The 17,157-nt window shown below is 43.1% G+C and overlaps 1 protein-coding gene across 1 annotated transcript; it reads left to right on the forward strand.

Annotated features, from left to right (window-relative positions):
• Nucleotides 1–2,489: 2,489 nt before the first annotated feature.
• On the forward strand, nt 2,490–9,413 carry NPS (neuropeptide S; the record flags this gene model as incomplete). The annotated part of the gene is made up of 3 exons (XM_081328574.1): nt 2,490–2,563; nt 2,659–2,740; nt 9,201–9,413. 3 exons carry the CDS (start codon nt 2,490–2,492, stop codon nt 9,411–9,413), a joined length of 369 nt encoding a protein of 122 aa, XP_081184700.1.
• Between the last annotated feature and the right edge of the window lie 7,744 nt (nt 9,414–17,157).

The following is a 17,157-nucleotide window of genomic DNA, read 5'->3' on the forward strand; positions in this document are numbered from 1 at the left end:
TATGTTGAGGCCTATATGGGGCTGAACGTTTATGCTCAATACCAGCTGATTGTAACATATCAACAAAACGCTTATTTGTAAATTCAGTACCATTATCAGTAATTATGCACTGAACCTTTCTCTTTGTTTTTCTCTCCACGAACTTCAGCCAGTTTGCAAATTGTTGGAAAGTGTCTGCCTTTGACTTAAGCAGATAACAAAAACCATATCTAGAGTAGTGGTCCAATATACTTAAAATATAACATGACCCTCCTAAACTTGGTTTCATGGGTCCAATTAAATCAGCAAACACAACTTCCAAAGGTACAGTTGTTTTGAAGCTGTTTATCCTGTTTGCCGGACTTGCCTTACTCTTTTCCTGATTACAGGCATTGCAATTCAAATACTTACTACATGGCTTCAGTTTAACTCCGTCTACTAATTCAACTGTTTTACGTAGTGAGTTAAAGTTTACATGCCCTAACCGCCTATGCAATAAATGTATACATTCATCATGTGGCTTCTTGTTCTCACATATCGAGTTAGCTTTAACTGTACTAACCTGGTTACTTGTGAGAACGAATAAACCATTTTTCAAATTAGCAGTTACACAGGTTCCATTCCTCTCAATAGTGCATTGCTCCCCTCTGAATGTTACCACAAACCCAACTTTAACCAATTCCCTTACAGATAACAGGTTGGATCTTAGTTTAGGTATATATAACATAGGTAACTGTTCATCAATGTATGGACAATAGGAATTACCTTCACCAGAGGCCTTCATCCTCCAACCATTGGCCAGTGAAACATATTGGTTGCTGTTTTTCATATTAATAAACCTCTTTTTCACTTTAGTAATGCATTGTGAAGCCCCACTATCAACAACCCACAATTCATTATTTCTGGATGTTGATTCACCAGAAATAGCCAAACCAATGCCCTTCTTAGCCTTCCCACTGCTATTTGCATTCTGTTTTTTACCCTTTCTACAGAATTTGGCTATATGCCCTCTAGCCCCACAAGAATAACATTTCTTGACGTTGTAAGCAGTGGTGAATTGCTGCTTCTCTCGTGGCTGTGTCTCTCTCAGCTGGTCTCTGTCACGCCTCCTTCTGGACTCTTCCAGCAGTCTCCCAGTAATGTTAGTCAATGTCAGTTCCTCTCTGGTCAGGACTTCCAAAGAAGAAACATACTCATCATAACTCTCATCCAAAGATGACAGAATAATGTAGACCTGATGCAACTCTGAAAAAATCAGCTCCTTTTCATGAAGCTCTTGAAAAGTTGCCTTCATGTAATTTAAATGGGTCAGCATATCTCCATTCTTCTGCAGACGAGCCCTAAACAGCTTACGTGTAAGGTGTATATGTGCACCCACACTGTCTCGAACATAAAGCCTTCGCAAAATATCCCAACACCTAGCAGCAGACTCCTCACCACGAATATGGACAAGCTGCTGGTCATTCAGTGTTAGTCCAATAATGCAAAGAGCTTTCTCATTGCTTCGTTTAAAGTCGTCTAACTTCTTTGCATCCTCTTCGTCATCTGGATCCCAAGCAGTAGTATCTGGTGGGTTATTTACAACAGACCATAGTCCTTCCTTGCGCAAAAGCAAGCAGCATTTTGTGGACCAGGAAACATAGTTTGTCCCATCCAACCGGGTCATCCAGGAGATGCCTGACAACAGTTCCTGTGCCATTTTACACCAAATACAAACTCAGCTAGGAATACTGTGTGTACTTACTCTCAGTACAGGCCTGGGCCCATAACCAGTGTTAAGGAATTTAGTGTGCAGGGTCTCCTTGTGCTACCAAAGAGTTGCACAGACAAGGAAGGGCACTGAGAGCAGTAAAAGTCACACAAGAATACACTGAGTTATAAAAACAAAAAGTATTTTACTTTGAGGTGGTGTAAAAACAAAAATGCACAGTCAAAAATAAACAGTCCAAGTCATACACAATAGCAACAGTCCAAGGAGTAATCCAAACTACAAAGTCTTCTTACCGGTCCAGAGGTCAATACACAGTTCAGGTTTACAACAGTAGTAAACCAACAGCAGAGCAAAAACAGTAATAGTAGAGATCAGTGAATTCAGAGAGAGAGAGAAGCTACGTTCCTAGCTTCCTCTTATGGCCATGAGAACACTTACACACCCATTGGCCAATTAACTTCTTAAAGCCATAGCATTATGGTTAATATATTTTCAACCCAACATTGTAGGCTAGCACCATATGCCTAACAGTATATACAGGCAAGATATTTCAGTTGAAAAGTTACTGGTCAGAGGTGAATGATTTTAAAGGCCTCATCATAACGATGTTGTCGGTTTAATCACTTGCTGGCTACATACTGGTCATGAAGTTGCATCCTTGCCATCTTTCCAGTTAGCAAGAATAAAGGACAACCGGTGGCCAATTAGTCAGATATAAATGTGATTCACTGACATTTTTGTTTCCAAAGTCTTAGTATAAAATGATTGTTGAGGAAATGACTCGTGATAAAGATAAGGAATGTCGCTGTGCAATTGTGAATTTTTCTTTCCACCTGGAAGTATTATAAAACAGAGGGAAAAACCCATGCTCAGGTATATGTATTAGATTTCCGTCTTTGGAAAATTAACATTCTGCATGAAGCACTTATTGCCTTCTCCAAAGTAAATTAATATGTGTTTTCTTACAGTCTCTTCAGGCTATATGCTGTATTAATTATCTGGCTCTCAACAATGAATATGAACGGCTGCTATCCAATTGTTGCATCTATGGTAAGTAAGAACATTTCCGTGGCTAGAGATACAGCGTGTTATTACTTTTAAAACCATCGTGTTAAGCTGTTTTAAATACCAGTATTATCAAATGTGTTAATCCTCTTTATGTAACTCGTAATACATCTTTACATGCACCTTGCTTTATTAAGCTTTTTTTTTGCATTGCTGTAAAAATTGTACTAATCTTGCACTTATCTATTTCCATCAGTTTAGATTATAGTCACTTTATCTGTTCTAGTGACTGAAGCATGAAACTGGGAATTAAGATATTTAGTACTATATACTTACTTTGGTACTGTTTCTTTTTTTACTTTTTTGGTATATCTAACTTTTGCAATCCTATTTAAATTTAAATCAATACTCTTTCAGCAAGACTTTTTCCCATATACAATATGTGTACATTTAAAACTATAAAATCAAACTATAACATTAAGTGATTAGGTTCCTATAAAAATGTTGAAATGTTCTAATTTGGGTGGGTTGCAGATAAAATTTCTGCAAAAAAGGAACGGTTACCTACACATATATGATGATTTTCAAAAATGAAATTCTGTATAAAGTTATGTTGATGCCAATATAAACAATCAAAATGATACTAGGAATGTAGCACATCATTGGGTATTATTTGCTAATCTTGCAAGTCTGCATTTGTGGATTTAAACTTCAAATAATAATTAGTATAACATTCCTAATTCTTTCCTAAATGGATTCAAATTATTATATACAGTCATGACTTTCAGAAAATATAAACATTATATTGACTTGCTTTCAGTTGTTTAAAATTCATAGTTTTATTCAGTATTAAAGCCTTCCTGCTTGCTTCAGCTTGACACCAGTACACCTGGTCTTATAACAGGTTTTAGTAGCAGAGTACCGATTTTCAGTGTAATGAAATCTAAATTATGCCATTTGTGCCAATGGTTAGAAAAATACATGGGATGTTCCAATCACTACCTCTGCCCCATATCAACTTTTTCTCACACTTCCTGCCAATTGTCAACAAGAAAATGTGTTGATCCTTTCTTCATGATGCACCCTTGTTTTCAGTGGGTGACACTAGTATATTAACAGGAACAACCATGGGGTGCCTTGATTAAAAAAAAAGATGGTAGTTACAATATGATCAAAAGCCTTTTTTACATGAGTTGTGCATGGGGACATAAGGTATACTTAAGTGTAATTTTAATGCAAGAAAATTGGAGATCATGTGCATTAATTTTTCAAATAGTTGCTATTTAGCACAATTCAAATAGTATAACAACTTTTCATCTGTAATGTAGTTGATAAGGAATAGAGAAACAGTGAGACCTCTCCCTAGAAATTTGTTTATTTGGTCTAGTCCTCATGCAGTAGATACAATTTATCTGAAACACAGTGTGTTTCTTTGGATACAGAGTGAAATAAGAAAATTATCCATGAATGAAAAGAAATCATCATTAAAAAGCATAAACATTATTCAGGATGGTCATAAATACTTTGGAACTTCCAATTAGAACATTTATTATGATAATTAAGTTCTGCTTGTTTCATCATTTCCTATTACTACAAAACTTAATCTAGAATTCCTTGCTGACTCCGGGCATGTATGCTATTATAACAAAATAGTTTCTTTAGGGAGGTTGATCACTCATTTCATAGAGAATCTAATTACACGTGCAACAAAGATTGAATTTTGCATTGCTGTTTTCTGCTAAATATTTTTGTCCTTTGAGATGAAGTCATGTTTAAGACATGGCATCACAGAAAAGAAGGCTTATAACTCAAATGTAACAGAAAATGGTTTGTACGTAAAATTCCAAGATTTAATCCTTGGCATCTCCTGGACATACAGGGAAAGGCTCCTTTATCTGAAGGCTAAGCTAGAAATTATATTGATTGCTATTTTCATACACATGTTGGAAAAATGTCAATGGCATATCGACCTATATATGAAAAAAATTCAGGATCAGAGCAAAGGATGTTTCTGTAAAACTAAGTGTAAAATATAAGACGATAATCCAAATCCCAATGGAATATAAAATGTACCAAGAATATTCCTACTTAAATAAATAGGCAAAGAATACCAATATTGTACAGTCTTCCATTTTCTCTAGATAGTGCTACTAGACTATGCCTTAAAAATGTAGATGATTCATACATGAGGGGAGGGAGACAGAAAATATTAGTCATTTGATGCCATTTGGTGACATTTTACAGCCCAGGGATGGTAGCTACGGGTTCAGTCTAAACAATAAAGACTGTATTTCATAAAGGAAGAAACAAGCAATTAGTTGGAGACAATTACCTCATGCAAAATCCTAGTTGACTAATAATAAAATAGAAAACAGTGTCTAGACACATGGAAATGACAATGCTTAAATGATACACCGCTGGAGCATTTAGCAACAACAAAAGTATTTTTCTTGAGAGTTCAAAATGGGACATTTAGAAAACAAACTGAAGGGCAAACTACTGCTAAACATCCAGTCTGTCTGTGTATTTATGCTGATTTTATGATGCTATCTTAAAATCTAATTACTAGGATGAAAGGCTGCATGCTCCCAATTGAATTGGTTTGTGATGGATTTCATCTTCCCAGGTGGGAACTCTTGCAAGGACGCACAATCAGAAATTTCTCATTTCCAGAACGACAGAATTTCCTTTTGGCTAATCGTGGGGAAATAGTTTTAAAATGGGGTCTTCCAAGAATTATTTTGACATAGACCAAATATCTTAACCTAATTTGTTATACTTGAAAAGAAACTCATTTGTTTCATCTTTTGGAAATTTATTTACTTATTGAATTCAATTTGGGCAGCTCACAGTTTTAGACGATATGAAAAGAACATGATAAGAAGCAACAAACAAGCCCCAAAAAGAACAGAAGAGAAATAAAAAGAAAAAGGAGCAAGCAAACATTTCACTACCTCATATCCAAAAGATGTGCTCCAGACAGGCTTTCGAACAGCCAGGTCTTTGTAGCCCTCCAGGCAGGTGTTCCCTGATCCTCATAAATAACGCCGTTTAACTGAAGGAACCTGGAATGTACTAATCCTATCAGCTCAGATCAGCCAGGCAGGCATCATGGGAAATAAGTAATCCCTCAAAAAACCCAGGCCCTACACATGTAGGGGTTTATAGGCCATAACCAGCACACGGAATGGCACCCAAAGCAAAGTGGCAACCAGTGCAGCAGAAATGTCCCATGAGCACACCAAGGCATTCTCATCACTGCATGCACTGCTGCATTCTGAACGAATTGAAGCTTCTGGATGGTCTTCAAAAGTAGCCCCAACTTGAGACATTGCAATAGTAAAAGCCTAAGGTTACTAGGACACGAGTGACTGTTTAAGGTTAATTCCAGTTTATAAAAAAGATTGAAAACTGAAATAGAAATAAAACAAAATTTCAAAACATAAAAGAACCTTATAGTTTAATTAGTAATTAGTGGACGCGGTGGCTCAGTGGGTTAGGACGCTGAGCTTGTCGATCGGAAGGTTGGCAGTTTGGCGGGTCGAATCCTGAGTGCCACGTAACAGAGTGAGCGCCTGTTACTCATCCCAGCTTCTGCCAACCTAGCAGTTCGAAAGCACGTAAAAATGCAAGTAGAAAAATAGGGACCACTACAGTGGGAAGGTAACAGCGTTCTGTGCGCCTTTGGTGTCTAGTCATGCCGGCCACATGACCACAGAGATGTCCTTGGACAAGCGCTGGCTCTTCGGCTTTGAAACGGAGATGAGCACCGGCCCCTAGAGTCAGAAACGACTAGGATGCATGTGCGGGGGAACCTTTACCTTTACCTTTACCTTACTGGCTATTCACATGAATCCACTAATACAACTTTTACACATCAATTAAATTTTACTTAAAAGTTTTCTATTTGGAAGAATTATCCCTCTTTTTTTTTGACCAGCATATGAATTCATGATCAAACAACATTCTTTGCAGATATCCTTTGCAGATAAAAATAAAAAAAGCATTAAAAGCATTTATGACTGTGTTCTTCACATACACTCCAAAACTTTTAAACTTTTAAATTACTTATACCACAATTATTTGCATTACTTATCTTCTGCCTGTTAGCAAAGTAAGGTGTTTGACATTTTGGCCTTGGGGGGGAAGAACCTATGAATATGCTATTGGCAAAAGGCCCTATACTTTAAGTTATAAATTCAGAACTACCTCCAGTGTTATGACAGAGTTGGCTCTGCCAACTGAGATGGGGCCCTGATGAGGGCATCTGACTTTGAAAATAGTAGATTAGGAGAAGATACCACCTCCACCCCATTTTTGTAATAGTGCCATTTACCTAATCTTATTAATGTTAATGTTTTCATTTTTAATCCTGACAGTTTTTGTTATGTATTAGGCTTAATGGAACATCTTAAGCACTTGCATAGCAGCCACCACCAGGAGGTGTTGAACTGTAACTGTTTTGGCGGGAATGAGTTTCGGCGGGAAACAGAGGTTCAAACTGATTGGTTGGTTGTGTACCTGGCCAGGTACTGGCCAGGTATATATAAGAGTGCAGGTAACCCCTATTTCCCAGTACAGTCCCTTCCACCTAATAAAGAGTTGCTATGCTGTACTCATTGTCTCGGCGTCCTTCCTGCTCTCCAGAATCCACCACGCAACAGTTTTAAAAAATATTTTAATGTTCTTATCATTTTATATTGTGTTTTTATATTGTTATAAGCTGCCCATAGTTGCTTAACAGTGAGATGGGCACCATATAAATGAAATAAGTAAATAAAATAAACACCTCCTAATCTCTAAGCATGATGAGTACAACTAGCCCAATTGCTTGCCACATTAACATTGAAGGTGCTTGGGTATGTGTCCTGGCCATACCTGTCCATGCGTCCTGTTTTACAAAGGATATTCCCTCATTTAATCTCCTGTTTGAGAAGTTGCCTGTTCCAACATTTGTTTAAACATCTAGAATGATAAGGAGAAGAAACATAGGGCTGGACCTTGTCTTTCAGGAGGACTTGGGCAATAGGCTCAGATATACGTGATTGTGATCTTCCTCATATTTAACTTCTAACTAAAGGATGGATGCCAATTGAAAAATATTTTTTGTGTGCATAAGAAGTTGTCATATACAACCAGATGCTCCTCAGACTCCTGGTGACAAAAGCAGTCCTGCATTGTTATGATACAAGCTCCATCCTTTTTATACTTGTGTTTGTGGTATCTCATGCATGTAACAAAAACCACAGCACTTGCCTCATCACAATGATGCAGTACTGCTTTTGTCCAAATTTTGACTAGTCTTGGCAAAATTCTGTATGCAAAATATATCTTCTCTTTTATCCTTTTCTTCCCTAATGGGAAAAGAAATGTAAATACTTCCATCTGTTCGTACAATAGTGTATATGTTTCTGAGTTGCACTGGAAATACTCTGGCCAGTTCTTGGGCAACGCTTGACTATAAACAATCTGTTTCCAGGATCTCATTAAACACTCCTTTTTCTTCCTTCTTGCTTGCACTGCATTCTCAGCAGCCCCCACTGTAAGTAACTACATCCAATGTCTCAATGCCACGCAACATTTATCCTTAGGAAACTAAAAGGGTGGTACACTAATTTTCCTGGTGCATGATTTCCAGGGTTTTCAAAGTCTGAAGAAGAGGCACAAGATATTGCAGTTTGCCTGGGTCTCCCTGAAATGGGGAGCCAATCTTTCAGGAAAAATTACTTCTTGGTATCTCTTAGCTTTTTGCCTTCCAAGGAGAAGTCCGAATATGGCAACTGGACACGAAAATAATGGTTGCTTTTCCTTCAAAACTCTTGGGCCTCAAATTAAATAATAAATGTTAGGCAGGTATATGTGTATGTGTGTAAGAAAGGGTGTAAATTACTAGTTTTGAATCACAGGAAGTTGCACAGCGACAAATAATACCTATGTCCTGAGCTTTTGGAAAACCCAAAGACAGAGTGGAATGACCCACGCAAAAAAGTGCCTGTTCTGTATCACAAGCTGTGGCTATGTGAAGCTTACGTTCCTGGCAATAAGATTATTGCTAGATTATTACTTACATTCCCCACTCCTATCCCGCAACTGTTTTCAAGGAAAGCCAAACAACAGAACATCATTTGTTTACAATATTATGATATTGCAATCTGCAATATAGGTAGTCTTTCCAGAAAAAACTGTGCTAGCATTGCCAGATATTAAAACTCAACAGTATCCCTGCTCTAGTGGTACTGTAATACACATTTATCCATACCTTTTACCAGTGCTTTTTTGTAAAAGAAAAAGGTGCCGGAACTCACACATGTCATGCAACCCGCCTTGCCTACCCTACAAGGTTCCATCCAAAAAAGGTGCCGGAACTCCATTCTGAGCATTCTATGACAAAAAAGCCCTGCCTTTTACAACCTAAATAGGTTTATCTATGCCTATGCATGTGAGTATGTCTGTCCTACACATATAAATTGGTAACTTATTTTCTCATCTATTTTTTAATCTTCAGAGGAACAATCCGCTTTATATGAATTGCCAGCTGCCCAGGAAATCTGATTGTCTCCTCCTACTGCTGCTGAATGGCTGCCTAGCCAAGATGGATGGATCTGAAGAACTAGCTTTGTTCAGTTCCTTTCTGGAGAATTCTGATATTAAAAGATCCTTTCGAAATGGAGTTGGATCAGGAATTAAAAAAATATCCTTTCGTAGAGCCAAGCCATAAACAGCTGCCTAAAGAAATACTCACAAAGCAGAATCTATAAAGTTAAAACGGATGTGCTTAAAATTGTTTGTGGTGCATGAATGAATCCAATAAAACAAATGTATCAGTTTGTTCATAATGAAAGCAGATGTTTACTTGAAATGGTACTAGCCAAATGAAGCAAATGTGGTCATTCAAAACATTTCTAAGTTAGAATATCATACAATTCTGCATTTATGTAAAAGTGATTTTCAGCTTAATTCCACCTGTTACAAATTTTATCTTTACCCCAAAATTGAGGTCTTCAGGATCTCAAGATGAAATTTATTTGATCCTCTGATTTCATTTCTACAACAGTCCTATGAAGTTGGTTGTGCTGAAAGATAATATAGGGACTTACAATGAAGTTTATGATTGCCAGGCTGAACATGGTTTTTCTCAATTCTAATCCAACCCTCTAACTCAGGGGTGTCAAACTGCCGGCTAGTTGCATCATGCAGAGGCCGTGCCCACCCCAGTTCCGGCAATGCAAAAGAAATCACTATATGTCATGACACATCACGTGATGCAGCGAGTTTGACACCCGTGCTCTGATTTCACATAAATGGGGATAGGGGATAGAAAATACAAAGTAAAGAAAGTGAGTTTCCAAAAACTAAGTTTACTACGGTAATACGGAATAAGGTGGTTGTGGACCATTCAGTTAAAACACTGATACATGTAATAGATATGTCCTCAAAAGTATTTCATGCAACTTATGAATTTTAACAAATACGTTTTGATTTTTATTTACAAACATTCTGTGGTAGAATAGAAATGATTCTGTTTTTTTTATTTAGGTCTTTTTTTGGCAGTAGAAAAAGAGACCTGGTTAGCTGTAAACTTTATAAACATTGTAGATTTTGTCAACAAGCAAAGGTCATCTGCTGAAATATATTATTTGTGTGACTTTTACCATGCGGTCATTTCCTTAGAGAAATGATACAACAAACTCAGCATGGTTGCATAGAGATGTTATGAAAGCATTTATTTAATGTGGCACATTTTGCTACAAAAATATGGAATAATTACAATACTTATTTTAAGTGTAAAAAAATGAAATGTTATTGGTAAAAATATTTGGACACTGAAAAATAACATTTGTTTGTTTGGATTCAGTATAATCAATCAATGTTTTATATATATAAAGATAGTGTCTGGTATTTTGATAAGAGGAGGGTAATGGCAAAACAAAAGGACCACAGTTTGTACATTTCTGGCACATTTGAAGTCAGTACAGCAGGATAATACAGTTTTCTGTAATTTGACTATTCAGTTTTGACTAGCAACAGCTCTGGAGGTTTATGATAAGACTAGAAATATATACAAAATATATATTAAAGAATTGTTTTCTAATCTGACTCTTTCAGTTTGGCCAACTAGTGATCTGAGGGAACTGTCCACTGGTAGTTCATATCAGTATCTTCCTCTGTTGGTGCAAATCTGTTGAAAGAAAAATCAGACTGATTTATTTATTTATTTATTTTATTACATTTATATACCGCCCTTTCCCGGAGGACTCAGGGCGGTTTACAGGGTAATTAAAAACCAAAGATACAAAACTTAAAACCAAGTTTAAAAAAGATTAAATTTATCCCTGTATAAATAAAACCCCAATTAAAATAAATTAATCCTCAGCCTGGGCCAGAGAGCTCGAAGAGCCAGGTCTTCAGGCCCCGGCGGAATGAACAGAGGTCGGGGGCAGTCCTCAGCTCCACTGGCAGCTGGTTCCAAAGGGCAGGCGCCCCCACTGAGAAGGCCCTATCCCTGGGTGTTACCCGCCAGCAATCTCTTACCGGTGGCACCCTGAGAAGACCCTCCCTGTGGGAGCGCACTGGACGAAGGGAACTTGATGCCGGCAGCAGGTGTTCCCTCAGATACCCCGGACCCAAGCCATGTAGGGCTTTATAAGTCATGACCAGCACCTTGAATTTCACCCGGAGGGCAACCGGAAGCCAATGCAGCTCGCGGAGTAGAGGTGTTACATGGGAGTATTGGGAGACCCCCATCACAACTCGCGCGGCCGCATTCTGCACCAGTTGAAGCCTCCGAGTGGTCCTCAAGGGCAGCCCCATGTAGAGAGCGTTGCAGTAGTCCAAACGGGAGGTCACGAGCGCATGAGTAACGGTCCAGATAGGGTCGCAACTGGCGCACCAGGCGAACCTGGGCAAAAGCCCCCCTGGTCACGGCTCCTATATGGTCTTCAAAATTGAGTCGTGAATCCAGGAGGACGCCCAAGTTGCGAGCCCTATCAACGGGGGGTAACACCTCACCCCCCATCGTTAGAGATGGAATAGTCTGGTTGACCCGAGATGCCGATATGCACAGCCACTCAGTCTTGGCGGGATTGAGACGAAGCCTGTTTCTCCCCATCCAGACCTGGACCGCCTCCAGGCACCGGGACATCACGGCGAGGGCATCGCTGGGTTGGTTCGGGGTACAAAGAAAAAGTTGGGTATCATCAGCGTACTGATGATACCCCACCCCGAAACCACAAATGATCTCACCCAGCGGCTTCATATAGATGTTGAACAGGAGGGGCGAGAGAACCGACCCCTGAGGAACTCCACAAATGAGAGGCCTCGGGGCGGATCTCTGCCCTCCCGTCAACACCGACTGCGAGCGGCCCAGGAGATAGGAGGAGAACCACCGTAAAACGGTGCCTCCCACTCCCAACCCCCTGAGACGCCGCAGCAGGATACCATGGTCGATGGTATCAAAAGCCGCTGAGAGATCTAATAGGACCAGGACAGAGGAGCAACCCCTGTCCCTAGCCCTCCAGAGATCATTCACCAGCGCGACCAATGCCGTCTCCGTGCTGTATCCGGATCTGAAACCCGATTGGTATGGGTCCAGATAATCAGTTTCCTCCAGGAACAGAGGAAGCTGATGCGCCACCACACTCTCAACAACCTTCGCCAAAAAGCAAAGGTTGGAGACTGGACAATAGTTATTTAAAACAGCCGGGTCCAAGGCAGGCTTCTTGAGGAGGAGTCTCACCACCACCTCCTTCAAGGCGCCAGGGAAGACACCCTCCTTCAAAGAAGCAGTTATTACTGCATGGAACCAGCCTCGTGTCCCCTCCCGGGCCGCATAAGCTAGCCAGGAGGGGCACGGATCCAACAAACAGGTGGTGGTGCTCAGCCTCCCCATGATCCTGTCCACATCATCAGGGGAAAAAGGGTCGAACTCAGTCCAGATAACATGCTCAAGACCGTCCGATTCCTCCACATCAGACTCTGCCCAGTCAGAGTCCAGACCGGTCCGGATCTGAGCGATTTTGTCCGCCAGATGATGACTAAACTCCTCGGCTCGTCCCCGCAAGGGATCCTCCCTCACCTCCTGATTAAGGAGGGAGCGAGTTACCCTAAACAGGGCGGCCGGGCGATTATCTGCGGACACGATAAGGGCAGCAAAGTAGTTAGACTTTGCCATCCTTATCGCCGCAAGATAAGACTTTATAAAGGTTCTTAACTGCAATCGGTCAGATTCGGATCGGCTGGACCTCCAACCGCTCTCTAGACCTCGTCTCCGACGCTTCATCTCCCGGAGCTCCAGAGAGAACCATGGAGCCCAGCGGGATCTGCGCCGGGTCAGAGGTCGCAAGGGTACAACACAGTCAAGTGCCCCGGCGGCCGCCCTTTCCCAGGCATCCACCAGAGCATCGACTGGGCTGTGGGTAAGGGTGATGGGTATAGGCCCAAGCGCCCTCTGGAACCGTTCCGGGTCCATTAGGCGCCTGGGGCGGAACCACCTGGTCAGTTCCGCAGCCTAGCGGCGGGGGGTGGCATAACGGAAAACCAGCCGCAGGAGGTAATGATCTGACCATGACAGGGGGTGATGGTTGGTGAACCCCCTCCCAGATCATCCAACCACTGTCCAGATAGGAACACCAGGTCGAGAGTATGATGCCCCACATGAGTCGGGCCCTCAATAACTTGGGTCAGGCCCATGGCCATCATGGAGGCCATGAACTCTCGAGCTAACTCAGACTACCCTCCCAGTGATGGCAGGTTGAAGTCACCCAGGACTATAAGCCTGGGGAACTCCACCGCCAGCCCTGAGAGAGTGTCGAGCAGCTCGGGCAGGGCTGTTGCCACACAGCCGGGCACCAGGTATGTGAGCAACAAGCCCAACTGAGCCCGAGGACCACATCTCAAGAGGAGGGATTCACTCCCGGCCATCTGGACAATGGTGGCCTCCCGCGGGCACAGAGTCTCCCGAACAACCACTGCCACCCCACCACCCCTGCCCTGAGCCTGTGGCTGGTGTAGCACCCGGAAACCTGGAGGGCACAACTCGGTCAGAGGCACCCCTCCCTCCAAGCCCAACCAAGTTTCCGTAATGCACACCAGATCCGCACATTCCTCCTCGATCAGATCATGAATGAGGGGAGCTTTGTTAACGACGGATCTGGCATTAAAATAGACCAGCCTGAGCTCAGGGACCTGATCACCCTCATCCCCGAGTAAGAGGGTGCTAACCGGAGGGTCGGAGTGCGCCACCGCTCGAAGATAGCGGGGGCGCGATCCCGGGTGTTGATATGGCCCTCCGTGCAACCACCTGCTGCCATTCCCTATCGCCGTGGGGATTTGAAGCCCCACCCCAACATTCACAGAACCAGCAGCCACCTCCCCCAACCCTGTCCCGTCAGGACCCCTAACAGGCCCAGACTGAGTGCCGGTTAAAGATTCCCTCCCCACCCTCCTACCCCTCCCCCTCCCTAACCTTTTAAAATAACCGGCTAAAAATTTTATCAGGGGCCTCTTAGCACGTCTCAACTCGAGGCCCCTATCTAGGCCCAGCCACCTCTCGGAGTCCCAACACTTGGGCTCGTCATTAAGGGGAGTGTGGAAACAGGCGGTAGGTCGCGCCCAGGAGGGAGAAACCCCCCTGAGGGCATACAGATCAGTTTCGGAGTAATGGAAGCAAACCATGCAGCAATAGAATGATCACATAGGGCAATTGTTACAGATATGTCCAAAGGGTAGTTCGATGGTATTGTTATAGATGAAGATAGAAGTCCAGTAGGCATGTCTCTCGATCCACAAGACCATCTCAGCTCTCACCTGAGATGGCAATCAAAAGGGAAGCCTCAGCTGTCCTCTCACTCTGGCTGAGTGGTCCAATCTGGAGTGGAGAGAAAAGGGAGTCCTGGGCCGAGCCCACCCCAACTGGTCTCTCACACCAGTGAGGTGGTCAATGACCAGTCCAAAACCATCCTCCCACCACGGTCAAGTCCCAGCCAAACTGGACTGTCAATGGGGAGGTCTTGATTCCAGCCGGGCATGGAGATAGCCATAATACCTGCCTGCCAGCACAAAAAGCAAGAAAGCAAGCAAGCCAGGCCTCTGACGATCTTCGAGTCGCCGGCCAATGCCGCCAGTCTGGGGGGGAGGGCAAAAACATTCTCTCCCCCAAGCGCCCGCCCGCCAGTCCAAACGGTATTCCAGCAGCGGAGAAAGGCATTCCTGGCAGCTGTCTCGAGTCCGGGCATTCACCAGCACGTCCGCCGAGGCCGATGTCCAGGCCCACAATCCACTGCTGCCATCCGGGAGGAGAGGGAGGCTCCGCGCCGCCGAAGACGGCGCCTGCCAGCTGATAGCCCTAATCGAATCTCCAGCCGGTGGGATCATCGCCGCTGCCCCTCCGAACGAGCAGAGGGTATCCACAACGAACGGACAGGAAAGGAAAGGCAAGCAAGGACGCCCAGAGCCTTCGCAGTATTCCAGCATTGCTCGGCAGGCCGGCAGGCCGGCGATATCCAAAACGCCGCTATTCGGAGGGGGGGCTCAGCACCACCGAGAACAGCGCCCAGCAGCTGTTTCTGCATCCCCCAGCCCCCGGAGTCGCCCCATCATACCGTGCCGCGGGTGGGCCTCCCTAAACTGACCCATTTGGAACCCTTGTGGAGCGCCCGAAGCTCAAACTGCGGCCGCCGCCATCTTGGGCAGAAAAAAAAAATGAGATGAGATGAGAGTGATTCATTCTGATTTATGGATTCATATTTGCCATTACAAAGTGCTGCTTTTACCACCCTGAATTATTTTCTGACTATATTTAATCCTAATGGGCTATAGTTGAAACTCAAAGGTCAGCTTAACTTTATTTGCCAGTAATGTCCCTTTTGGGTATGTGTAAAAGTGAGTTAGGCAAATAGGTCTGAGGCGTATGGATGAGAGATTGATTCAAAGTTATAAGCGTAATGGTCAGCCTAAGAATAAATAAATAAATCCGCTGTCCAAGTAGCATTTAATCAACACTCGTTAAACAGGAGAGTGCTGATTTTCCCCCAACTTCTTTTAACATCAGAGCACATTTGTTCCATTTTAGGTATGTTCTTCTTGCGAAGCAGCTATCCCAAATGTTCCCTTCCTTTATGGTTTGGGAGCACAGATAGAGGATATTAGCAAATTGCACTCCTTGTTTTCCATTTACACCATGACTGAGTTCATATTGGCAGTGAGTACTATTTTGCTGCCCTTGCAGTTTGGCGGGTCGAATCCCGCGTGTCGTGTAGCAGAATGAGCGCCTGTTACTCGTCCCAGCTTCTGCCAACCTAGCAGTTCAAAAGCACGTAAAAATGCAAGTAGAAAAATAGGGACCACTACGGTGGGAAGGTAACAGCGTTCCGTGCGCCTTTGGCGTCTAGTCATGCCGGCCACATGACCACGGAGATGTTCTCGGACAAGCGCTGGCTCTTTGGCTTTGAAACGGAGATGAGCACCGGCCCCTAGAGTCAGAAATGACTAGCACGCATGTGCGGGGGAACCTTTACCTATAGTAAAGCCATCTCTCTTCTATAAAGGCATCAGGCGATCCTGTTTATTTTATAGAAAACATAAAACTGTTCCATTTGGGTTATATTTGACAACTTCATGCTGGGCAGGACCAGAACTTGGCAGATCATGAATATGGCAACCAACCTAGGACAATGCCTCCTTAAGTAACACCAGCTGCCTGCAATTAGTGCAGGTTCGCATCCCACCAGGCTCAAGGTTGACTCAGCCTTCCATCCTTCCAAGGTAGGTAAAATGACGACCCAGATTGTTGGGGGCAATAAGCTGACTTTGTAATAATGCCGCTTGGGGGGGGGGCGAAAGCCCTAATAAGCAGGCATATACATAGAATCCCCTTCATGGATTACTGCCTTGTCGTGGCGAAGGGGCTTGCGTAATTCAATGAAGCTATGAGCTATGCCGTGCAGGGCCACCCAAGACGGACAGGTCATAGCTGAGAGTTCTGACAAAACGTGATCCACTGGAGAAGGAAATGGCAACCCACTCCAGTATCTTTGCCATGAAAACCCTATGGACAGTACCAAAAGGCAAAACGATATGACGCTGGAAGATGAGCCCCTCAGGTCGGAAGGCGTCCAATATGCTACTGGGGAAGAGCAGAGGGCTAGTACTAGTAGCGCCAGAAAGAATGAAGCGACTGGGCCAAAGCTGAAAGGACACTCAGCTGTGGATATGTCTGGTGGTGAAAGGAAAGTCCGATGCTGTAAAGATTTTTTCTCCATAGGAACCTGGAATGTAAGATCCATGAATCAAGGAAAGCTGGACGTGGTCAAACAAGAGATGACAAGACTGAACATCGACATCTTAGGTATCAGTGAACTAAAATGGACAGGAATGGGTGAATTTAATTCAGATGACCATCAGGTATACTACTGCGGGCAAGAATCCCTCAGAAGAAATGGAGTAGCCTTCATAGTCAATAAAAG

This window comes from Vipera berus (genome assembly GCF_964194415.1).
Source record: "Vipera berus genome assembly, chromosome: 5".
NCBI lineage: Eukaryota > Metazoa > Chordata > Lepidosauria > Squamata > Viperidae > Vipera > Vipera berus.